Here is a 27,134-nt window from a genome sequence, read left to right on the forward strand (position 1 = left end):
TAAAGAACTGTAGCTATGAGAATAGATTGGAGAGATTGGGACTCTTTTTCCTTGGTGAAAAGAGGTTGAGAGGAGCTTGCTAGAGGTATTTTCAAGATCCTGAGGGGTATGGACAGGATGAATAGTGAGAAATGATGCTCTCTTCAGTGGGAATAAAGAACTAGAGGGCACAGATTTAAAATAATTGGCAAAAGGAGTAAAAGTAATGAGGATAAAAAATTTTACTCAGGCGGTTGGAGTCTGAAACAAACTTCCTGAAAGGGTAACAAAAACAGAATTACCTGGAAAAACTCAGCAGGTCTGGCAGCATCGGCGGAGAAGAAAAGAGTTGACGTTTCGAGTCCTCATGACCCTTCGACAGAACTTGAGTTCGAGTCCAGGAAAGAGCTGAAATATAAGCTGGTTTAAGGTGTGTGTGTGGGGGGCGGAGAGATAGAGAGACAGAGAGGTGGAGGGGGTTGGTGTGGTTGTAGCGACAAACAAGCAGTGATAGAAGCAGAATATCAAAAGATGTCAACAACAATAGTACAATAGAACACATAGGTGTTAAAGATAAAGTTGGTGATATTATCTAAACGAATGTGCTAATTAAGAATGGATGGTAGGGCACTCAAGGTATAGCTCTAGTGGGTTTTTTTTTTATTTTATATAATGGAAATAGGTGGGAAAAGGAAAATCTTTATAATTTATTGGGAAAAAAAAGAGAAGGGGGAAACAGAAAGGGGGTGGGGATGGGGGAGGGGACTCACGACCTAAAGTTGTTGAATTCAATATTCAGTCCGGAAGGCTGTAAAGTCCCTAGTCGGAAGATGAGGTGTTGTTCCTCCAGTTTGCGTTGGGCTTCACTGGAACAATGCAGCAAGCCAAGGACAGACATGTGGGCAAGAGAGCAGGGTGGAGTGTTAAAATGGCAAGCGACAGGGAGGTTTGGGTCATTCTTGCGGACAGACCGCAGGTGTTCTGCAAAGCGGTCGCCCAGTTTACGTTTGGTCTCTCCAATGTAGAGGAGACCACATTGGGAGCAACGAATGCAGTAGACTAAGTTGGGGGAAATGCAAGTGAAATGCTGCTTCACTTGAAAGGAGTGTTTGGGTCCTTGGACGGTGAGGAGAGAGGAAGTGAAGGGGCAGGTGTTGCATCTTTTGCGTGGGCAAGGGGTTGTGCCATAGGAGGGGGTTGAGGAGTAGGGGGTGATGGAGGAGTGGACCAGGGTGTCCCGGAGGGAGCGATCCCTACGGAATGCCGATAAGGGGGGTGAAGGGAAGATGTGTTTGGTAGTGGCATCATGCTGGAGTTGGCGGAAATGGCGGAGGATGATCCTTTGAATGCGGAGGCTGGTGGGGTGATAAGTGAGGACAAGGGGGACCCTATCATGTTTCTGGGAGGGAGGAGAAGGAGTGAGGGCGGATGCGCGGGAGATGGGCCGGACACGGTTGAGGGCCCTGTCAACGACCGTGGGTGGAAAACCTCGGTTAAGGAAGAAGGAGGACATGTCAGAGGAACTGTTTTTGAATGTAGCATCATCGGAACAGATGCGACGGAGGCGAAGGAACTGAGAGAATGGGATGGAGTCCTTACAGGAAGTGGGGTGTGAGGAGCTGTAGTCGAGATAGCTGTGGGTGTCGGTGGGTTTGTAATGGATATTGGTGGACAGTCTATCACCAGAGATTGAGACAGAGAGGTCAAGGAAGGGAAGGGAAGTGTCAGAGATGGACCACGTGAAAATGATGGAGGGGTGGAGATTGGAAGCAAAATTAATAAATTTTTCCAAGTCCTGACGAGAGCATGAAGCAGCACCGAAATAATCATCGATGTACCGGAGAAAGAGTTGTGGAAGGGGGCCGGAGTAGGACTGCAACAAGGAATGTTCCACATACCCCATAAAGAGACAGGCATAGCTGGGGCCCTTTCCTTTCAAGTGAAGCAGCATTTCACTTGCATTTCCCCCAACTTAGTCTACTGCATTCGTTGCTCCCAATGTGGTCTCCTCTACATTGGAGAGACCAAACGTAAACTGGGCGACCGCTTTGCAGAACACCTGCGGTCTGTCCGCAAGAATGACCCAAACCTCCCTGTCGCTTGCCATTTTAACACTCCACCCTGCTCTCTTGCCCACATGTCTGTCCTTGGCTTGCTGCATTGTTCCAGTGAAGCCCAACGCAAACTGGAGGAACAACACCTCATCTTCCGACTAGGGACTTTACAGCCTTCCGGACTGAATATTGAATTCAACAACTTTAGGTCGTGAGTCCCCTCCCCCATCCCCACCCCCTTTCTGTTTCCCCCTTCTCTTTTTTTTCCCAATAAATTATAAAGATTTTCCTTTTCCCACCTATTTCCATTATATAAAATAAAAAAAAAAAAAACCCACTAGAGCTATACCTTGAGTGCCCTACCATCCATTCTTAATTAGCACATTCGTTTAGATAATATCACCAACTTTATCTTTAACACCTATGTGTTCTATTGTACTATTGTTGTTGACATCTTTTGATATTCTGCTTCTATCACTGCTTGTTTGTCGCTACAACCACACCAACCCCCTCCACCTCTCTGTCTCTCTATCTCTCCGCCCCCCACACACACACCTTAAACCAGCTTATATTTCAGCTCTTTCCTGGACTCGAACTCAAGTTCTGTCGAAGGGTCATGAGGACTCGAAACGTCAACTCTTTTCTTCTCCGCCGATGCTGCCAGACCTGCTGAGTTTTTCCAGGTAATTCTGTTTTTGTTTTGGATTTCCAGCATCCGCAGTTTTTTTGTTTTTATTCCTGAAAGGGTGGTGGAGGCAGATTTAATCAAGGTATTCAAAAGAAAATTGGATTGCTATCTGAGAAGAGAGAATGTGCAGGGATAAGGCAGGGGAGTGGGATAGGTAGAATGCTCTTTCAGACAACCAGTGCAGCCTCAATGGACTAAATGGCATCCTTCTGCTCCGTGATTCTGAATGGTGCTTGAGTGTTGTTGGAGCGGCAAAATCTGGGCACGTGGCGAGTATTCCATCAGAGTCATTCAGCCCAAGGAGCCTGTTCTGCTATATTAGATAATGGTTGATCAATACCTCAACACCATCTACCCACCTACCTACCTTTATTCCACCTCCCTTGACACTTTTACCCAATAAAATCTGATCTCTGTCTTGACTGGAATGAAGAGTTCAGGACTGCATGTAACTGGCTTCTTTTAGGTCTGCATATAACTGGCTTCTTTCCCCCTCTGTCTCCTTAAATAAATAACAACTGCATAATTCCATCTGCATTTCCTCACCTATAATATTCTGATGGTAATTGAAGTAAATTGTCACACTTCACAATTTTAATATCAGGCAGGCAGCCTGACAGCATAAAGGAAATCATGGGAAGTGATGGCAAAGCAGTTTGCTGTCATCAGCACAGAGGCAGAACCTGACTCTTCCCCTCCCCGACCCCCCAAAACCATCTGAAAATGATGTCACTGAGGGACAGCATGTAGATAACAAAGAACAGACTCCTGGGAGGGAGAGGAAAGAGAAGCCTGGCTTCTGCTTCATTTGCTGTGCTGGGACAGGTAGACCTGAAATCACAAGTGCAGTGTTATGGAGCTGGATGACAAAGGAGACACATGAAGGATGATGGCATGGTTGCCAGTGTTGAATGCTGTGAAACGGTTAAGAAGAAATAACTGATCATCATCATGTCACATTAGACTTGGACCAGGATGGAAGTTGGATTGAGTAGTTTTGATTGTGGAGTTTTGTCAGAGATGGACATAGAGCTGCGGAGGTGAGAAGTTAAGGGTCTGAGAGGTGAAAGGGAGTACTGAGATGGGGCATAGTTGAAGACAGCGCAGGTCAATGATGTATTTTTTTTTAGGAGGAGGAAGGTCATTTTGAATGTGAGATTTTGAGCCGTGGTTAATAAACTTTGGGCAAGGAAAGTAATTGGTCAGGAGTTTCAACAGGGAGCTGATAACATGGGTATAAACAGTACAAGAATTTGATTGAGGGGAAATCTAAACTTTAAATAAAATTGAAGTCCTTTTCTCTGGTTGGTACTGAATCCCTTTCAATGTTTGGGTTGAAATTTAAATCCAAACAACTTTAGAAAAAAGCTCAGTGGGGTGTAGTTGCTCCTGAGCTTCACTGTTGTGCCATGTAATAGATCAGACTTTATTACATTTTGTGTTGGATTAAAACAGGTATGTGGCAATGTCTGACTAATCAGCTATGGCTTTTGCAGGTAAACTACAGTGGCTATTTTTTGTCAACTAAATTCTGATCTTTTGTATTCCAAAAGACTTTACAAATTCGGAATTGGGGGTGTGGTTGAGGGGCAGGGCATGGTGTTGGGTTTGTATCCCATATGGGTTAGTCAGTTGAGGTGCAGCAGTTGTCCAGACAAATGTGAAATGTGACGTGCACTGTAAGATCTGCTAATCAGCAATTACGTGCGCTCACTTTTAGTGGTTGGGGGGAGAAATGTTGGGAAGGATATGGCGGACTTCTGTCTGGTCCTCACCTCGCAACCATTTCCTCTTAATATGCTCCTCCCCTTTTTTTTATCCTTGACCACTCCTTCTGTACCCACCCGTACCTCTGGTTTGACAGAATTAGATTTCTGTGAAATATACTAAGTCTGATAATAGTGGCGTGAGAATTTATGGAGCAGTTAATTTTGTATTTTTGAATCCTGATTACCATTTAATTTTTACTAATGATTGTAATAAATTGGGGATTTTTGTAGCCATGAATGTATTTTTGGTATGACATGCCTTGAGGGATAGGTTTCTAATATCATCGTTCTTGAATTACTCAATTTATACAATATATAAATATCCATTTATCGAAAGTCGTATCCCTCCTCTAGTTTGGATTATAGCTCTCTATATGTCAGCCAGTGGTGCTTAATGGGAAGCAATCAGCAATCTAGAGCATTTCATTAATGTTTGAAAAGCTCTGCCATTTTAATTTCATGAATGATTTAGTGTTGCCCATGATAGGTGACATTTACTGTCATATCACCCATGCTTCAGTTGGATTACACACCCCTCCAGATCCAAAGTGTAATTTTGTGAGGAAAACAGATGTCTGCGAAGAAAGATGGGTAATTATCAAACTGTGTGTTCAGGCTAGACTATGCTGTTATTTTATGTGAACAGCAAATGTTCTGTAGAGTTGCTGCATGTTTCTGCATTTTATTCAAATAAAGGCATAATTGAAGTACATTTAAAGAGCAAAATAATATTTAATGCTCCAGATTTCCTTTTAATTCCGCAACACTGACTGCATATTATAATAGTTGGGTAATATCAAGAAACAGATGGATTCACAGCAGGACATATGACTGCTAAGACCACTCTTATTTGAGTTTCGACTAATGTAATCTGCAATATGCAGAAGTTGTTGAAGAGTGAAAGCATTAAATATGATGCAGTTAGCTTATACAGCTGTTGTATGTTTGTTAGATATATATATAGCGTTTTATAAAATATTCTATCCAGGTTGTCCTTGAGGAAAATAGTATATATAATAACAGTTAATAGTAGCAACTTTAGGTAGTGTACTTATACAGTAAGATGTTGTAAGTCATTTCACAGAGGCATTATCAGACAAAAACAGTCACTGTGCCAAAGAAGGAGCTATCGTGAGGTGTGACCAAAAGTTCGATTGTAGGTGGATTTTAAGCAGGGCCTTTAAAAGCAACAGAATGGAACGTTTAGGGAGATAACTCCAGAGGATGAGGCCTAGATGGCTGAAGGCTTGGGTGTGAATAGAGGCGTAAAGTGGCAGGGGAATGCATAAGAGGCCACAGCTGGAAGAATGGAGTTCTGAGGAATTATAGGCCTTGGAGTTAGATTTGGGGGGAGGGGTTCAGAGGGGGTGGGGACATTGCCATGAAGGAATTTAATTACAAAGATGAGAGTTTTAAATTTGAGTCATTGGGATAATGAGAAATCAATGTGGGTAAGTGATGGGTGAGTGGTACTTGGTGCAAGATATAATACAGGCAGCAGAGTTTTGGATGAAATTAATTTACAGATGAAGGGATGTTGGCCAGAAGAGAATTTGAACAGTCAAGCACGAAAGCAACAAAAGCATGGAAGAGTACTTTGGCTGCAAATGGGCTATAACGTAGAGATGTGCAATGTTAGAGATCGGTAGACTTTGGGGAGGACATGAACTTGGAAGCTTCATTCTAGGTATAATGGTCACCAAGGTTGAAAACTATCATTCCACTGAAGACACTGGCTGAAAAGGGGGATGGACTTGATGATCTTCCGAAACATTCTTGATTCTAGAATTGTCCCATTTGATTTTTAAAATTACTAGTCTTACTCCTATATTTTAGATGAGTAAGAAAGATAAGCTGGAAAATTATCAGCCTCTTAGGGTTTCAATTTTGGGGAAGTTATTATAACCTGTCAGCGACAGATTGAGCAATTAGACAAATATGAGTTGATCAGAGAGAGCCAGCAAAGGTTTGTAAAGAATCAGTAATGTCTGATGAGTCTAGTTCAACTTTCTGAGGAAGCAACTAACGTTTAAATAATGGAGCATTTTTGGATGTTATTTTTATGGATTTCCCAAAGACATTCAACAACGCTCCACGTAAGGGACTGTTAACACAAATGTTAGTGGAATTGGAAGCAGCGTATTAGCTTGTATAGGGAGCTGGTTAGAGTAGAAGAGTGGGGAAAACAGTAAGTACTCCAATTGGCAGGATGTTCCCAAGGAATCTATACTGGGGCCACAGCTTTTCAGTATATTTATTAAGGCATTGGATGAAGGATTAGAAAGCCAGGAAGCTATAATACTGATGACACTAAGTTCAGTGGCACAGTAAATGTGTAAATGGGAGCAGAAGGTTGCAAAGGGACATTGATGGATTAAGCGAGTCAGCAAAATTAGCAGATGGAGTTCCAAGTAGGAAATCATGAAGTCTTCCACTTTGGATTGAAGAAAGGTAAATCAGCATATTTTATAAATGGTAAGAATCTGAGAATAGTGGATGAGTGGAGAGAAAATGGGATCCAAGAACACAAATGACTAAAAGTTTGTGGACAGATACAGAAAAAAACAATTAAAATGGCTAATGGCGCATTGGCCTTAATTTCAATTGTGCTGGAATCCAAATGGATGGAAATTGCCTCTCAGTGCTACAGAGCTCTGGCTAGAACTGTATTCAGTTTTGGGGACCATACTTGAACAATATATTGGCCTTAGAGGAGATGCGTTGAAGATTCATTGGAATGATATCAGGCTAAAAGGGTTAAATTGAGGGCAGGCTGCATAGATTAGGCTTGTATTCTCTTCCAATATCAATTAAAGGGCAATCTAATTGATTATGAAGGAATTTGCTAGGGTTAATGGGGAGAAACTATATCCTCTGCTGGGCAGTTCAGAACAAGAGGCATAACCTTAAAATTAGAGCTAGGCTGGTCAGAGATCATGATGGAAAGTATTTTGTCACAAAGTGTAGTGGGAATCTGGAACTCTGTTCCCCCAGAAAGCTGGTGAGGCTAGGCCAATTGAAAAATTTAAAACAAAATTGACAAATATTTGTTAGCCGAAGGTATTAAAGGTTACAGAACTAATTATAATGTTTAGGTTGACAGTATAAAAGGACAATGTACAGTCCAGGGTAAGAATAATTCACTGGACGAGAGCCGACTTCAATGAGGGCAAGAATGGGGTTGGGCCAGATAGACTGGAACCAAAGATTGGCAGGAGAAACTGTAACTGAACAATGGGCTACCTACAGAGAAGAAATGGTTCGAGCACAGCCAAGTTATATTCCCTCAAAAGGGAAAGATAGGGCAAACAAATCCAGGGGTCCCTGGATGAAAAAGATAGAAACTAAGATAAAGGTGCACTTATGGCAGGTGTCGAGTGAAAAATACAATTGAGAACCAAGCTGAATACAGAAGGTTCAGAGGAGAAGTGAAACAATTAAGAGAAGAGGGATTATGAGACAAGACTGGCAGCCAACATAAAGGGGAATCCCAAAGTCTTCTATAGGCACATAAAAAGTAAAAAGGTGGTAAAAGGAGTAGGGTCAGTTGGGGACCAAAAAGAGGATTTACACATGGAAGGGGGTGTTGGGGGAGGTGGTGGGGAGCATAGCTGTGGTGTTTAGTTAATACTTAGCATCTGCTTCCTTGGTAAAGAAAGATGCAATCTAAGCCATGGTGACAGAGATGGAGATACTGTCACTGGAAGGGTTCAAAATTGACAAGAAAGAGGTATTGGATTAAAGTTGACAAGGGACCGGATGAGATGCATCCAAGGATATTGAAGGAAGTGAGAGTGGAAATTGCAAGGGAATTGGCAATAACCTTACAGACTTTCCTAGACTCGGGAGGTGCCAGAGAACTGGAGAATTGCAAAAATTACGCCCTTGTTCAAGAAATGTTGTAAGGATAAGTCCAGCACTTACCAGTCAGTTTAACTTTGGTGGTGAGGAAGTTTCTAGAAACAATTATTTGGGATAGAATTAATAGTCGCATAGAAAAATGTGTGTTGATTAGGGAGAGCCAGCATGGATTTCTTAAGGGAAAATCGTGTTTAACTAACTTGCTAGAGCTTTTGAAGAGGTAACAGAGAGGGTTGATGAGGGTAGTGCTGTTGATGTGGTGTGCATAAACTTCCAAAAGTCGTTCGATACACTGTCTCACAACAGAATTGTGAGAAAAATTATAGTTTATGGAATAAAAGGGACAGTAGCAACGTGGATACAAAATTGGCTGAGTAATAGGAAACAGCAAGTAATGGTTAATGGATATTTTTTGAGCTGGAGGAAGGTTTGTAGTAGAGTTCCCCAGGGTTTGGTTTGGGACCCTGATGTATATTAATGATCTAGATCTTGTTGTGCAGGAGGCAATTTCAAGTTTGCAGATGGTACAAAACTTGGAAGCATTGTAAACTGAGGACAACAGTAGAACTTTAAAAGGGCATAGACAAGTTGGTGGAATGGGCAGACAGGAGGCAGATGAAAATTAATGTGGCAAAGTGTCAGGTGATTTATTTTGATGGGAAAAACGTGGCGAGAATATAAAATAAGGGGTACATCTCTAAAGGGTGTACAGGAGCAGAGAGACCTGGGTGTATATATGTGCATAAGTAATTTAAGACGGCAGAATAGGTAGCGAGAGCATTCAATAAAGTATATAGTATTCGAGGCTTTATTAATAGGGGCGTAGAGTACAAGAGCAAGAAGGTTATGCTGAACTTTTGTAGGACATTAGTTAGACCTCAGCTGGAGTATTGTGTACAGTTCTGGGTGGCACAGTTTAGGAAGGATGTGAACACATTGGAGAGAGTACAGAAGAGGTTTACAAAAATGGTTCCAGGGATGAGAAACTTCAGTTATGAAGATAGATTGGAGAAGTTGCGACTGTTCTCCTTGGAGAGGAGAAGGCTAAGAGGAGATTTGATAGAGATGCTCAAAATCATGAGGCTGGATAGAGTAGATTGGGAGAAATTGTTCCCACTTGTAAAAGGATCAAGAGGGCAGATATTTAAAGCGATTTGCAAAAGAAGCAAATGCCATGTGAGAAAAAACTTTTTCTCAGCAAATGGTTTGGGTCTGGAATGCACTGCCTGGAAGTGTGGTGGAGGCAGGTTCAATCGGGGCATTCAAGAGGGCATTATTTAAATAGAAATAATGTGCAGGGTTACGGGCAAAAGCTAGGAGAATGGCACTGAGTCATAATGCTCATTTGGAGAACTGGTGCAGGCACCACGGGCCGAATGGCCTCCTTCTGCACCATACAATTCTGTTATTCTGTGAACTGGAAGAAGTTGTACCTCTTGAAAGACTGATGAGTAGTCTGACAACCGACACAGTGGAGGGGTCAAGGTAGGTGTTGGAATTGAAGAGCACATCTTTCCACAATTTTATTCTGGACACTTAAAACAGTTGACAGATTATTTTCTCCATACTGATTTTAAACCATTCTCACCTCTTCCTCTGTAATACCCCACCCCTACCCTGACCTCCCAGGAAATGTGAGGAACTTATGAATTTCTTTGTCACCATAAGACTGAGATCATATGTTCAGCTGGCTAAGCTGCAACTCCGACTCCACTTGCCCATCAAGCTAGATTTTTTGCTTGGTTCCCCCTTGCTCTGACCAGAACTCCTGTGCGGCTGTAAAAAAAAAGATAGCTATAAGGAATAAGAAAGTGGCACTGTTCACTACAGTAATGGCTCTAACCTTTAATCGAACTGCAAGTCCTGCCACTGTTGTCAACTGAAACCTGAGGGAGGGCTTTTCTACCATGTTGATCTCGCTGCCTTCCTGCTCTGGCATTCATCCCTTTTCTCTTGCCCTTAAGAAAAACACCAAAACAGGTTCACAGTTATGAACCAGGAATCGAGGTTAAACTCTTTAAAAACCTATTGGTTTTAAAGTGATTTAAGGTACTTAAATCAGGTTCCTGGAACACAGCACAGAATGTGGCCTTATTGCATTTACTGGAAGTAGAATTCCATAGAGGGTTTCCCCAGCATTGAATTGGGTGGAGAGTCTATTTTAGTTATTAACATACACAAGAGAAAAATAAATGTATAACGATTGGCATCAGTAAAAAGGAAAACAAAAGAACTCTCCAGAATAAGGTATTATTAGAGGTCATAGACTTTAAAAACTTGAGATCATCAATTATAGAACAGCAGAAAGGGGTAACTCTAAAAATGATGAGTCTTGGTCAGGTTGTATTCAGATGAACAAATTGAGAGTCCCAAAGTGCAAAGAGCTGGGGAAGAAAGATAAGATCAAGATATGCTTAAACACAAATGAAGTCAGTGTTGACATATGGTGCTGCCACTTTAACATTTACGAGATGTAGCAAACTTCACTTGAATTTTAAAATGAAAATGAAAAATTTAAAAGCATCAACTGTGCTAAATGTCCAGTTACTAACTGCTGAAGGATTCTTATTCCATCTGCATGTAATATTTTGACATTCACTTTCAATCAAATACATTACTGTGTAACAATTTTGTTTTTCAGAGATTTATTCAATATCTGGCATCTAGAAATACTTTGTTCAACCTCAGCAATTTTTTGGATAAAAGCGGGACACATGGTAAGAAATCAGCATTTTTGTTTGAACAGAAACTAATCTTAATGTCAATATATGGGCAATGTTTGTACTAAGAGGTGGATTAGCTTTCTTTTATTATTGATAATATTGTGGGTAGATTTACTATTTTCATAGAGATTTGAATTCCTTAATTTATTAGGGCTTGCACAGCTGTGAAACTAATTTGGAAAGGTTTAGACTGCATGTGTAACGAGAGATCCTAATATTTTTGCTTTATCTGTTTCCATGAAAGCAATAACTATATTTATATCTGCCTGTACCAAATAATTATGAAGGTAATAACTGGGAAAATAAGTTGTCAGTTTATATTTCATGAGTGTGAGGTGATGCTTGAGTATGCTTTGAGCCCCATGCCACTTTAAAGTAGCAGGATTCTAGGACATGATATCTGTTTATTTTGTCCATCTGTTCAGAAGTACTGACTGATCCTGAGTTTAACTGCCCTTGCCTGGTGAAAATTGGTGGGAGAGCAGTTAAAGTAGGTCCGGTTACCTGGGCCCTTCTAATCTGCTATCTTCCTGCCATCTTTTAAACAGGCAGAATAACACTCGCAGGAAAATTGTAGGGTCCTTAATTAAAATGCAAATGGTTTCCAATGGCCATCAGAATCCGTTCTGCAGCTTCAATTGAAGGCCTGAGTGGAGAGCAATGACTGCTTCTCCATCAGGTCAATCCAGGGCCAGAAGAGGCCCAGCAAGGAAAGATTTTTTTTTTATTCATTCATAGGATGTGGACTTCACCGGTTGGACCAACATTTATTGCCCATTCCTAATTGCCCTTGAGAAGGTGGTGGTGAGCTGACTTCTTGAGCTGCTGCAGTCCATGTGTAGGAACACCCCACAGTGCTGTTAGGAAGGAAGGTCCAAGATTTTGACCCAGCAACAGTGAAGGAACAGCGATATATTTCCAAGTCAGAATGGTGAGTGACTTGGAGGGGTACTTCCAGGTGGTGATGTTCCCATCTATCTGCTGCCATGTCCTTCTAGACGGCAGTGGTCATGGGTTTGGAAGGTGCTGTCTGAGGAGCGTTGGTGAATACCTGCAGTGTATCTTGTAGATGGCACACGCTGCTGTTCCTGTGCATCGGTGGGAGGGAATGTTTGTTTGTGGATGGGACGCCAATCAAGCGGACTGCTTTGTCCTGGACGGTGTCAAGCTTCTTGAGTGTTGTTGGAGCTGCACTCATCCAGGCAAGTGGAGAGTATTGCATCTCACACCTGACTTACGTCTTGTAGATGGTAGGAGGTGAGTTACTTGCTGCAGGATTCCTGGCCTCTGACCTACTTTTGGAGCCACAGTATTTATATGGCTAGTCCAGTTCAGTTTCTGGTCAATGGTAACCCCCCCAGGATGTTGATTGTGGGGGTATTCAGTGATGGTAATGCCATTGAACATCAAGTGGTGATGGTTAGATTCTCTCTTGTTGGAGATAGTCATTGCCTGACACTTCCTTATGAACTGAGGGCTCCTTCATGGCTTATAAGGAAACCTTGGACGTCTTTTAGCCTTCTCCACCCCCACCATCCAACCAACCTCCTTGCCCTGCCTGATTGTGCCCATATTGCTTCAGCTTGGTTTCTGTGTTGCACTTGTAGACTTTATCCTGATTAGCTTCTCAATAAAGCAATGATTAAGCCTACAGAAGAGTAGATACCATTTGTATATGATTGCTTTTAATTCATACAAGACCACTAATCTGATAACTGAGCATCCTTACTCCAATAAGTTGATAGTGGTCAGATCCCAGGTAATGGTGCAGGGAGTCTTAGAGCTGGGGGGAGAGTAGTGGTGGGAAATTAGAGCAATAAGACCCAGCTGATCTTATCAGACTTGGGGCTCCCTAAGTTTGTCATCCCCTTGGGCTTCTACCAGTCAATGACGAGCCATCTAGGGAAATGTGGTCGACTGTACCTGATGTGATCCAGATTGGATTATAAATGATCTGGCGATTAGTACCATGCCATTGTGAAGTGCTATATATCAGCATTTTGCATGACACTGCCTCGGTGCTGTATTAAAAGTAAAAACAGAGGAAGAAAGCAGTTTTTTTGCAGCTGCCTGACAACATCCATCACTTTGTGTCAGTCGTCACACGCATTTGAGTTGAAAACTTAAACCCTAAGGGAATGGTGGTGGAAAATTAAACAACTCACTGGAGGAGGTGGCTCCACAAATATTCCTATCCTCACTGATGGAGGAGCCCAGCACAGCAGTGCAAAAGATAAGGCTGAAGCATTCACAGCAATCTTCAGCCAGAATTGCCAAGTGGATGATCCATCTCGGCCTCCTCTGGAGGTCCCCAGCATCACAGATGCCAGGTAAACCTATAAGGCTAACCTATATTTAAGGGGAGGTGATGGTATAATGGTATTGTAGCTGGACTAGTAATCCAGAGACCCAGGGTAATGCTCTGGGGACCCAGCTCGAATCCTGCCACGATGGTGGAATTTGAATTCAATAAAAATCTGGAATTTGTTCATTAGCAGCAAGTGATAGACAGAGCTATGAAACCATTGTCGATTGTTGTAAAAACCCATCTGGTCCTTTAGGGAAGGAAATCTGTACTCCTTACCTGGTCTGGCCTACATGAGACTGCAGATCCAAAACAATGTGGTTGACTCTGAAATGGCCTAGCAAGCCACCCAGTTGTAACAAACCACTACAAAGGCACAAAAAAGGAATGAAACCAGACAGACCACCCAGCATCGACCAAGGCACCCAAAGTGAAAATGGCAATCTCTACCCTACAAAGTCCTCCTTACTAGTCGACCAACAGCCTGACGTAGTCATCCTCACAGAATCATACCTTACAGGTAATGCCCCAGACTCCATTCCAGCAGGACGGACCAGCAGAGGTGGCGGCACAGTGGTGTACAGTCGGAAGGGAATTGCCCTGGGAGTCCTCAACATCGACTCTGGACCCCATGAAGTCTCATGGCATCAGGTCAAATATGGGCAAGGAAATCTGTTGATTACCACATACTCTCTCAGCTGATGAATCTGTGCTCCTCCACGTTGAACATCACTTGGAGGAAGCACTGAGGGCGGCAAGGGCACAGAATGTACTCTGGGTGGGGGACTTCATTGTCCATCGCCGAGAGTGGCTCACTACTGGCCGAGTCCTAAATGACTTAGCTGCGAGACTGGGCCTGCGGCAGGTGGTGAGGGAACCAACCAGAGGGAAAAACATTGTTGACCTCATCCTCACTAACCTGCCTGCCGAAGATGCATCTGTCCATGACAATATCGGTAAGAGTGACCAGTGCACAGTCGTTATGGAGATGAAGTCCCGCCCTCACATTGGGGATACCCTTCATCGTGTTGTGTGGCACTTACCACCTTGCTAAATGGGATAGATTTTGAACAGAGCTAGCAACTCAAGACTGGGCATCCATGAGGCGCTGTGGGCCATCAGCATCAGCAGAATTATACTCGAGCACAATCTGTAACTTCATGGCTTGGCATATCCCCCACTCTAGCATTACTAACAAGCCAGGGGATCAACCCTGGTTCAATGAAGCATGCAGGAGAGCATGCCAGGAGCAGCACCAGGCATACCTAAAAATGAGGTGTCAACCTGGTGAAGCTATAACAGGACTACTTGTATGCAAACAGCATAAGTAGCAAGTGATAGAGTTAAGCGATCCCACAGCCAACGGATCATATCTAAGCTCTGCAGTCCTGCCACATCTAGTCGTGAATGGTGGTGGAAAATTAAACAACTCACTGGAGGAGGTGGCTCCACAAATATTCCTATCCTCACTGATGGAGGAGCCCAGCACAGCAGTGCAAAAGATAAGGCTGAAGCATTCACAACAATCTTTAGCCAGAATTGCCAAGTGGATGATCCATCTCGGCCTCCTCTGGAGTCCCCAGCATCACAGATGCCAGTCTTCAGCCAATTCGATTCACTCCATATATCAAGAAACAGCTGAAGGCACTGGATACTGCAAAGGCTATGGGCCCTGACAATATTCCGGCAAAAGTACCGAAAACCTGTGCTCCAGAGGTTGCCGCACTCCTAGCCAATCTGTTCCAGTACAGCTGCAACACTGGCATCTACCCGGCTATGTGGAAAATTGCCCAGGTATGTCCTGTAAACAAAAAGCAACCCGATCAATTATTGCCCCCATTAATCTACTCTTGGTCATCAGTAAAGTAATGGAAGGGATCATCAACAGTGCTATCAAGTGGCACCTGCTTAGCAATAACCTGTTCATTGACGCCCAGTTTGGGTTCCGCTCAGCTCCTGACCTCATTACAACCTTGGTTCAAACATGAACAAAAAAGCTGAACCCCCATTTGCCTCACTTTGTCTCACTAACTTGATTGAGTTTGCCGAGGAAGTGACAGAGATGATCGACGATGGAAGGGCAGTGGATGTTACATACGTGGATTTCAGTAAGGCCTTTGACAAGGTCCCTCATGGCAGACTGGTACAGAAGGTAAAGTTGCACAGGATCAGAGATGAGCTGGCAAGATGGATACAGAATTGGCTTGGTCATAGAAGACAGAGGGTAGCAGTGGAAGGGTGCTTTTCTGAATGGAGAGCTGTGACTAGTGGAGTTCCGCAGGGATCAGTGCTGGGACCTTTGCTGTTTGTAGTATACATAAATGATTTGGAGGAAAATGTAACTGGGCTAATTAGTAAGTTTGCAGACGACACTAAGATTGGAGGAGTTGCAGTTTGTGAAGAGGATTGTCAAAGGATACAACGGGATATAGATCGGTTGGAGACTTGGGCAGAGAAATGGCAGATGGAGTTTAATCCGGACAAATGCGAGGTAATGCATTTTGGAAGGTCGAATACAGGCAGGAATTATACAGTAAATGGCACATCCTTAAGTGCATCGATGGGCAGAGGGATCTGGATGTACAGGTCCACAGGTCACTGAAAGTGACAACGCAGGTGGATAAGGTAGTCAGGAAGGCATATGGCATGCTTGCCTTCATTGGCAGGGGTATTGAGAATAAAGCTGGGAAGTCATGCTGCAGCTGTATAGAACCTTGGTTAGGCCACACTTGGAATGTTGCGTGCAATTCTGGGCACCACATTACCAGAAGGATATGGAGGCATTGGAGAGGGTGCAGAGGAGGTTTACTAGGATGCTGCCTGGTCTGGAGGTTATTAGCTATGAGGAGAGGTTGGAGAAACTCAGATTGTTCTCACTAGAGCGACAGAGAATGAGTGGCGACTTGATAGAAGTTTACAAAGTTATGAGGGACATGGACAGAGGAGATAGTCACAAGCCTTTGCCCAGGGTGGAAGAGTCAATTACCAGGGGACATAAATTTAAGGTGAGAGGAGAAAACTATAAAGGAGATGTGCGGGGCAGGCTTTTTACACAGAAGGTAGTGAGTGTCTGGAATTCACTGCCAGAGGTGGTGGAAGCAGGTATGATAGTGGTGTTTAAGAGGCAGCTTGACAAATACATGAATAGGATGGGAATAGAGGGATACAGACCCTGGAAATGCAAAATGTTTTAGTTGACGGGCAATGTGATTGGCGCAGGCTTGGAGGGCCGAAGGGCCTGTTCCTGCGCTGTACTTTTCTTTGTTCTTTGTTCTTTGTTCTTTGCTTGGATGAGTGCAGCTCCTACAACACTGAAGAACACTGTCCAGGACAAAGCAGTCCTCTTGATTGGCACTACATCCACAAACATTCACTCCCTCCACCACCGACACACAGTAGCAGCAGTGTGTACCATCTACAAGATGCACTGCAGGAATTCACCAAGGCTTCTGAGACAGCACCTTCCAAATCCACAACCAGTACCATTTAGAAGGACAAGGGCAGCAGATAGATGGGAACACCACCACCTGAAAGTTCCCCTCCAAGTCACCATCCTGACTTGGAAATATATCGCCATTCCTTCACTGTCACTGGGTCAAAATCCTGGAACTCCCTTCCTGACAACACTGTGGGTGTACCTCCACCACATAGACTGCAGTGGTTCAAGAAGTCAGCTCACCACCACCTCCTTGAGGGCAGCTAGGAATGGGCAATAAATGCTGGCCCAGCCAGCGAAGCCCACATCCCATGAATGAATAAATATTTTTTTAAATGACTATGGTAGCATTGGTATGGTTGCAGCTATAATCTGTACGATGTTTGACTGTTCATAATCCTTGACTATTCCGAGGAAAGTTTTCCAAATTTAATCCCTGCATTAGCTCCAATTAGTTTGCATCAGATGCTATTTTCAGTTTAGATTAACTATACATTCTCACAATTTACCACTGGGGCAGAGGCTGGAGTTAATGGCTTTGATGGCAAATTGCATGATAAAAAATGTTAGTCATTCTGGCACAGAAGGCCAGTCAGCCCATCAAGTCCATGTCGACTTTGAGTAGACCAATCCAATCAGTCCCATTCTCCCACTTTCTAACCATAGCCCTACAAATTTATTTCCCTTGAATGCCTGTCCAGTTTTCTTTCAAAATTGTCTCCTTCAACTCCACTCATCCTCCAAATAAAAGATGTTGCCATGGGAACCGTTATGCCTGCCTTTTTGTGGGATATGTGGAACATCCATGACTCAGGGGATGGAGGGGCCTCCCTCAACTCTTCTTTAGTACTCTATTGGTGCTGCCCCCTGTTGTCACCATGAATTGAAAAATTTCATTCACTTTGTTTCCAATTTTGACTCTTCCTTCATCTGGTCTATCTCTGATTCTTCCCTTTCCTTCCTCAACTTCTCTGCCTCCATTTCTGGAGATAGGCTATCTACTAATGTTCGCTGCAAACCCACGGACTCCCACAGTTACATCAACTACATTGCCTCTTACCCTGTTTCCTGTAGGAATCCATTCCATTCACCCAGTTTCTTTGCCTTCGTTGCATCTGTTCCGATGACGCAATCTTCCACACCAGCGCTTCCGACATGTCTTCCTTTTTTTCTCAACCAAGGATTCCCACCCAGCGTGGGTGATGGGGCCCTCCAACATGTCCAATCCATTTCAAGCACCTCTGCTCTCACCCCTTCTGCTCCCTCCCAGAATCATGATAGGGTGCCCCTTGTCCACCCTTCCACCCCCACCATTTCTGCCAGCTTCAGCATGATGCAATGACCAAACATGTCGCCTTGCCATTTTTAGCATTTTTGGGACTGTTCCCTCGGCGACATCCTAGTCCACTCCTCAGTCACCCCTGACACCCCCTCCCTTCCCTACACTACCTTTCCATGCAAGCACAGGAAATGCAAGACCTGCCCTTTTACCTCCTCCCTTCTCACTGTCCATGGCCCCAAACACTCCTTCCAAATGAAACAGCAATTTACTTATACTTTGAATTTAGTATACTGTATTCGCTACTCACCATGTAGTCTCTACATTGAGAAGAACAAATGCAGACTGGGTGACTGCTGTGCAGAGCACCTTCATTCCGTCCACAAGCATGACTCCAAGCTTCCAGTTGCTTGTCATTTTAATTCTTCACCTTTCTCCCGTGTTGACATTCCTGTCCATGGCCTGCTACAGTGTACCAGAGAAGCTCAATGCAAGCTTGAGGAACAACAGCTTATCTTTTGACTCACCACTCTTCAACCTTCTGGACTCAACGTTAAGTTCAACTACTTTTGATCATAATCTCTTGCCTCCATCTTGTATGTTTTTTTTCTTTCTCTTTTGATTTGCTGGATCAGTCTTGTCTTGTTTCTTTATCCCTTAATGTTGCATTCAGATAATTTTTACGTAGCAATTTGTGCCTCATTTGGATACAACCTTTGTTTCTTTATGATTTACATTACCACTCTGGCTGTTGCATCATGAAATCATCTTCTGTTATTTAGTCTCCCTTGACTTCTGCCCTATCACAGACTTTCTCCTTTGTTCTTCCTGTCCCATCACCCCTTCCACTGGCTTAAACATTTCTATTTTATTTCTGATGATAGGTCATTGATCTGAAACATTAACTTTTTCCACAACGCAGCGGTTCAAGAAGGCAGCTCACTGCCAATTTCTCAAGGGCAATTAGGGATTGGCAATAAATGCTGGCCTAGTCGGTGAATCCCATGAAAGAATTTTTTTAAAGTCCATGGTACACACTGGTACACACTGCCACTGTGTGTCAGTGGTGGAGGGAATGAATGTTTGTGGATGGGGTGCCAATCAAGTGGGCTGCTTTGTCCTGGATAGTGTCAAGCTTAAGTGTTATTGGAGTTGCACTCATCCAGGCAAGAGAGGAGTATTCCATCACACTCCTGACTTGTGCCTTGCAGATGGTGGACAGGCTTTGGGGAGTCAGGAGGTGAGTTGAGTCATTGACTTATTACAGCTGCCACTTGGGTCTGGATAGAGACTGTTGTAAATTTGTGTGTAAGGTTAGCAATGTCAAACAAAATACGTGTGTTTAGGGGGCGAATCAAAAAACGTCCATTTCAAAACTTATTTCTGTTCAGAGGTATACATTTAGATAGGATTTTAAACTAATGAATGGTGGGCGATTCAAAAGCTAGAAAAATACCAAGGTTATAGAGCAGAGTAGTGCTTTAGGTACAAAGAAACAATGATCAGGAAGGTTTAGAGAACTTTAGAGAGCATTAGTGACTAAGATGATATTGGGGAAAATGAGAACTCAAATTAAAGGCACTGTATCAGTGCAGAGCTTTGAATAAAATAGATGAATTGGGGAGGAGTTGGTGTAGTGGTATTGTTGCTGGACTAGTAATCCAGAGACCCAGGGTAATGCTCTGGGGACCCAGGTTTGAATCTCACTGCAACAGATGGTGGAATTTGAACTCAATTAAAAAAAAAAATCTGGAATTAAAAGTCTAATGATGACCATGGAACCATTGTCGATTGATTGTTGTAAAAACTCATCTGGTTTCCTTCAGGGAAGCAAATCTGTGGACCTAACCTGGCCTGACCTACATGTAACTCATGACCCACAACAATGTAGTTGACTCTGAAATGGCCTAGCAAGCCACTTAGTTGTATCAAACTGCTACAAAGTCACAAAAAAGGAATGAAACCGAATGGACTACTTGGCATCGGCGTAGGCACCAGAAGCAACAACAGCAATCTCAGCCCAGCAAAGTCCTCCTTATTAACATCTGGGGGCTAGTGCCAAAATTTGGAGAGCTGTTTCACAGACTAGTCAAGTAATAGCCTGACATTGTCATCCTCACAGAATTATATCTTGCAGATAATATCCCAGACATCACCATCACCACTCTTGGGTATGTCCTGGCCCACTGGCAGGACAGTGATGGCAGCACAGTGGTATATGGTGGGGAGCGAGTTGCCCTGGGAATCCTCAAAATCGACTCCAGACCCGATGCATCAGGTCAAACCTGGGCAAGGAAGCCTATTGCTGATTACCACCTACCACCCTCCTTCAGCTGATGAATCAGTGCTTCTCCATGTTCAACACCACATGGAGGAAGTGCTGTTGAGGGAACCAACAATAGGGGAAAAACATACTTGATCTCATCCATATCAGTAAGAGTGACCATTGCACAGTCGTTGTGGTGGTGAAGTCCTGCTTTCACATTGAGGATACCCTCCATTGTGTTGTGTGCTAAATGGGATTTCGAACAGATCTAGCAACTGAAGACTGGGCATCCATGAGGCGCTGTGGGCCATCAGCAGCAGCAGAATTGTACTCTAACAAATCTGTAACCTCATGGCCCGTCATAACCCCCCACTCTACGCTTACCATATCCCTCATTATACCCTTACCATCAAGCCAGGGGATCAACTGTGCAGGAGGGCATGCCAGGAACAACACCTGGCATACCTAAAAAATGAGGTGTCAACTTGGTTAAGTTACAAGACAGGACTACTTGCATGCCAAACAGCATAAGCAGCAAATGATAGATGGAGCTAAGCAATCCCACAAACAACAGTTTGACAGCTCTGCAGTCCTGCCACACCCAGTCATGAATGGTGGTGGACAATTAAACAACTCAATGGAGAAGGAGGCGCCACAAATATCCCCATGCTCAAATGATGGAGGAGCCCAGCACATTAGAGCAAAAGAAGAGGCTGAAGCATTTGCTACAATCTTCAGCCAGAAATGCCGAGTGCATGATCCATCTCAGCCTCCTCCGGAGGTCCCCAGCATCACAGACGCCAGTCTTCAGCCAGTTTGATTCGCTCCATTTGATATCAAGAAACGGCTGAAGGCACTGGATACTGCAAAAGCTACGGGCCCTGACAATATTCTGGCAATAGTACTGAAGACTTGTGCTCCAGAACTTGCCGTGCCCCTAGCCAAGCAGTTCCAGTACAGCTACAACATTGACATCTACCTGGCTATGTGGAAAATTGCCCAGATGTGCCCTGTGTACACAAATCAGGACAAATCCAACCCGGCCAATTACCGCCCCATCAGTCTATTCTTGATCATCAGTAAAGTAATGGAAGGGGTCATCAACAGTGCTATCAAGTGGCACTTGCTTAGCAATAACCTGCTCACTGACGCCCAGTTGGGTTCCACTAGGACCACTCAGCTCCTGACCTCATTGCAGCCTTGATTCAAACATGGATAAAAGAACTGAACTCTCGAGGTGAGGTGAGAGTGACTGTCCTTGACATCAAGACATCATTTGACCAAGTGTGGCATCAAGGAGCCCAAGCAAAACTGAATCAATGGGAATTAGGGGAAAACTCTCCACTGGTTGAAGTCATACCTAGGAAGATGGTTGTGATTGTGTCCCTCCGGAACACCCTGGTCCACTCCTCCATCACCCCCTACTCCTCAACCCCCTCCTATGGCACCACCCCATGCCCACGCAAAAGATGCAACACCTGCCTCTTCACTTCCTCTCTCCTCACCGTCCAAGGACCCAAACACTCCTTTCAAGTGAAGCAGCATTTCACTTGCATTTCCCCCAACTTAGTCTACTGCATTCGTTGCTCCCAATGTGGTCTCCTCTACATTGGAGAGACCAAACGTAAACTGGGTGACCGCTTTGCAGAACACCTGCGGTCTGTCCGCAAGAATGACCCAAACCTCCCTGTCGCTTGCCATTTTAACACTCCACCCTGCTCTCTTGCCCACATGTCTGTCCTTGGCTTGCTGCATTGTTCCAGTGAAGCCCAACGCAAACTGGAGGAACAACACCTCATCTTCCGACTAGGCACTTTACAGCCTTCCGGACTGAATATTGAATTCAACAACTTTAGGTCGTGAGCTCCCTCCCCCATCCCCACCCCCTTTCTGTTTCCCCCTTCCTTTTTTTTTCTCCAATAAATTATAAAGATTTTCCTTTTCCCACCTATTTCCATTATTTTAAATTAAAAAAAAAATTTTTTTAAATTTTTTTTAAAATCTTTTATGCTTTCCCCACCCCCACTAGAGCTATACCTTGAGTGCCCTACCATCCATTCTTAATTAGCACATTCGTTTAGATAATATCACCAACTTTAACTTTAACACCTATGCGTTCTTTTGTACTATTGTTGTTGACATCTTTTGATGATCTGCTTCTACCACTGCTTGTTTGTCCCTACAACCACACCCCCACTCCACTTCTCTCTCTCTCTCTCTCCCTCTCTCCGCCCCCCACACACACACCTTAAACCAGCTTATATTTCAACTCTTTCTTGGACTCGAACTCAAGTTCTGTCGAAGGGTCATGAGGACTCGAAACGTCAACTCTTCTTCTCCGCCGATGCTGCCAGACCTGCTGAGTTTTTTCAGGTAATTCTGTTTTTTTATTTGTTTTGGATTTCCAGCATCCGCAGTTTTTTTGTTTTTATCTCTGTGATTGTTGGAAGTCAGTCATCTCAGCTCCAGGACATCACTGCAGGAGTTCCTCAGGGTAGTGTCCTCGGCCCAACCATCTTCAGCTGCTTCATCAATGACTTTCCTTCCATCATATGGTCAGAAGTGGGGGTGTTCACCGATGATTGCACAATGTTCAGCACCATTCGCCACTCCTTAAGCAGTCCATGTCCAAATGCAGCAAGACCTGGACAATATCCAGGCTTGGGCTGACAAGTGGCAGGTAACATTTGCACCACACGAGTGTCAAGCAATGACCATCTCCAAAAAGAGAGAAACCAACTATCGTCCCCTGATGTTCAATGGCATTACCAAGACTGAATCCCTCACCATCAACATCCTGGGGGTTACCATTTACCAGACACTGAACTGGGGACTAGCCATATAAACACTGTGGCAACAAGAGCAGTTCAGAGGCTAGGAATCTCTGCGACAAGTAACTCACCGCCCCCCCGCCACCCCCCCCCCCCCCCCCACCACCACCACCACCACCACCACCACAAAAAAGCCTGTCCACCATCTACAAGGCACAACTCGGGAGTGTGATGGAATACTACCCACTTGCCTGGATAAGTGCAGCTCCCACAACACTCAAGAACCTTGACACTGTCCAGGACAAAGCAGCCCGCTTGATTGGCACCACATTCACAAACATTCACTCCTTCCAGCACCAATGCACAGTAGAAGCAGTGTGTACCATCTAAAAGGTGCACTGCAGGAATTCACCGCCGCTCCTTCGACAGCGCATCTCAAACCCATGACTACTACCATCTAGAAGGACAAGGGCAGCAGATAGATGGGAATACCATCACCTGAAAGTTCTCCTCCAAATCACTCACTATCCTGACTTGGAAATATGTCGCTGTTCCTTCACAGCCCCTGGGTCAAAATCCTGGAACTCCCTCCCTAACAGCACTGTGGGTGTCCCTACACCATGCAGACTGCAGCTCTCCACCACCTTCTCAAGGGCAACTAGGGATGGGCAATAAATGCTGGCCCAGCCAGTGAAGCCCACATCCCATGAATGAATTTTTTAAAAAAAATTATTCGCACAGATACAAATAAAGGGGATTGACCTAATAGCCATTACAGAGGCATATTTGCAGCGTGATCAAGGTTAAGTGTTCCAGCATATTGACTTTTAGAAGGTGAAATGGAAAAGGTGGCAGAGTAGCCCTGAAGGGAGGGATAAAGATAGCAGAGAGAAAGGATCTTAGCTTAGAAAATCAAGATGTAGAATTAGTTTGGGTGGAGATGAGATACATGGCAGAAAACACTGGTGGGAGTGGTTTTTAGGCCTCCTAATGGTAGCTGTTGAGTCGGGTACAGGAATTAGTATTGCATGTAACAACTGTAATACAATAGGCATGGGAGGTTTCTATCATCGTATAGACTGGTAAAACCAAATTTGTAGTAGTAATGTGGAGGACATGTTCCGATTGCATTCAAAATAGTCTTTGAGATCAGTATGTTGAGGAAACAGAGGGAATTGGCGATTTTAGATCTAGTATTGTGCAATGAGACGGGATTAATTTTGAACTTTGCAATAAAGGAGCCTCTGGAGAAGGGTGATCAAATTTTCTGTTGAGTTTGAAAGTGATTTTGTTAAATACAATACTAAGGTTGTAAATCTAAACAAAGCAAACTACGTAGATATAAGGGGGGGTGAAATGTCTAAAGTAGTTGGGAAATTAGATTAAAGATATGATAGTTATGGAATGGCAGACATGTTGAGAGTTAATTCATAATTGCCAATAAATATACTTTTTCTTAGGAATAAAAGTCCATGGGGTAAATGGGCCAACCAAAGCTAACAAAATTAAAGGTAGTATTAGATTAAAGGAAAGAGGTTTATAATGTTGCAAAGGATGACAAAGACATGGTTAAGACGAGAGGATATGGGAGTAAATTAGTAAGAAACGCAAATGTTTGTAAAACCTTCTATTGGTATTTAAAAAGGGAGAAATTAGGGAATGTGAAGATAAGTTCATTCGAGGCAGAGGTGAGAGAAATAATAACGGGGAATAAGGAAATGGCAAACAAATTAAGCATTTTTTATCCATATTTGATAGAGGAGACAAAAAACTTTCCAGACATAGTGGAGAACCAAGGGTCTAATGAGTATTAAGAAATTGAAGAAATTAGCATTAGCAAATCAATAATACTGAAGAAAATAATGGGTTTAAAAGCAGACAAAACCTTGGGCTTGATGGTCAACGTTTTGGGCTTTTGAAGAGCAGCTACAGATTTGATTTGGATCTTCCAGAATTCCCTAGGTTCTAGAATGAGGAATTCCCTAAAAATGCTATAATCTAACAGGACTAGAAACCACAGAAAAGTTACAATGCAGAAAGAGGCCATTCAGCCCATTGTGTCTGTGCCGGCCAAAAAGAGAAAGCAGAAACTAGTCACTCATTTTAATCTCCCTTTTCCAGCACCTGGTCCGTAGCCTTGCAGGTTACAGCACTTCAGATGCAGATCCAAGTACCTTTTAAATGAATTGAGCATTTCAGCCTCAATCACCAACTTAGGCAGTGAAGTCCAAATGCCTACCACCCTCTGGGTGAAAAAGATTTTCCTCATGTCCCCTCTAATCCTTCTACCAATCACCTTAAATCTATGCCCCCTGATAATTGATCCCTCAGCTAGGGGAACCAAGTCCTTCCTGTCTAACCTAATTAGGCACCTTGTAATTTTGTAGACCTCAATTAGGTCACCCCTTAGCCTCCTCTGTTCTAAGGAAAACAACCCTAACATAATCAATCTCTCCTCATAGCCGCAGTTTTCAAGCCCTGGCAACGTTCTTGTAAATCTCCTCTGTACTCTCTCCAGAGCAATTATATCCTTCCTGTAATGTGGTGACCCGAAGTGTACACAAAATGCCAGCAGTAGCTTAACCAGCGTTTTATACAGTTCCATCATTATATCCCTGCTTTTGTATTCAGTATCTCGCCCAATAAAGGAAAGCATTCCAAAAGCTTTCTTGACCACCTGTCCTACCATCTTCAGGGACCTCTGGACATGCACTCCAAGGTCTCTCACTTCCTCTACCCCTCTCAATAACTTCCCATTTATTGAGTATTCCCTTGCTCTATTTTCCCTCCCCAAATGCATTGCCCCTCTCACTTTTCCGGATTGAATTCCATTTGCCACTTCTCCGTCCACTCGACCAAACCATTTATATCATTCTGGAGTCAACAGCTATCCTCTTCACTATCAACTACATGGCCAATTTTTGTGGTCATACGCAAATTTCACAATCATGCCTTCCACATTTAAGTCTATATCATTCACATGTACAGCAAACAGCAAGGGTCCCAACACTGAGCCCTGTGGAACACCACTGGAAACCGTTTTTCATTCGCAAAAGCATCCAGCGACCATTACTCTTTGTGTCTTGTCACCGAGCCAATTTTGGATTCAACTTACCACTTTCCGCTGTATCCCATGATTCCTCACTTTCCTGAACAGTGTGCCATGTGGGACCTTGTCAAATGCCTTACTGAAATCCATGCAGACAACATCCATGCATCTCATCAACCCTTCTTGTTACTTCCTCAAAAAATTTTATTAAGTTAGTAAGACTATCTTGCCCTAACAAAACAATGCTGACAATCCCTGATCAATCTGTGCCTTTCTAAGTGATGATTTATCCTGTGTCTCAGAATTGTTTCCAATAATTTGCCCACCACTAAAATCTGACTGACCAGCCTATAATTTTCTGGCCTATCCCTCTTACCCTTCTTAAATAATGGTATAACGATCGCAGACCTCCAATCCTCTAGGACCTCACCTGTTTCTAGTGAGGATTGGAAAATGATCCTCGGAGCATCTGCTGTTTCCTCCTTGGCTTCCTTTAACAGTCTGGGATCCAATCCATCTGGCCCTGGCCATTTATCTACCTTTAAAGATGCCAGTACCTCCAGTACTTCCTCCCTTGCTATGCTTATTGTATCTAATATCTCACACTCCTCCTCTTTAACTAGAATGTCTGCATCATCCCTCTCCTTAGTGAAGACAAAATACTCATTGAGAATCCTGCCCACATCTTCAGCAACAACCCACAAGTTACCATGCACATCCCTGATAGGCTTTTCCTTAGTTATTCCCTTGTTCATAATTCACTGGCAAAACATCTTAGGATTTTCTTTGATTTTTACCTGCCAATATTTTTCCGTATCCTCTCTTTGCTTTCCTAATTTCCATTTTTATTTCACCCCTGTACTTTCTATACTTTCCTAGGCTTTCAACAGTATTAAGTCTTTTGTGACTATCATAAACTTTCTTTTTCTGCTTTGGCCTGTTCACTTCTAAATA

At 43.5% G+C, this 27,134-nt stretch overlaps 1 protein-coding gene across 20 annotated transcripts in view; it reads left to right on the top strand.

Moving 5' to 3' along the window:
• snap91a (synaptosome associated protein 91a) overlaps positions 1-27,134 on the top strand; it is a 216,495-nt gene that overhangs the window by 69,722 nt on the left and 119,639 nt on the right. For all 20 annotated transcript variants that reach the window (XM_041187597.1, XM_041187601.1, XM_041187596.1 and 17 more), the window contains one exon: positions 10,993-11,068. In XM_041187597.1, coding sequence (XP_041043531.1) covers positions 10,993-11,068 — 76 coding nt within the window. The remainder of the gene's footprint in view (positions 1-10,992; positions 11,069-27,134) is intronic.

The sequence above is a fragment of the Carcharodon carcharias genome, chromosome 5 (genome assembly GCF_017639515.1).
Source record: "Carcharodon carcharias isolate sCarCar2 chromosome 5, sCarCar2.pri, whole genome shotgun sequence".
NCBI lineage: Eukaryota > Metazoa > Chordata > Chondrichthyes > Lamniformes > Lamnidae > Carcharodon > Carcharodon carcharias.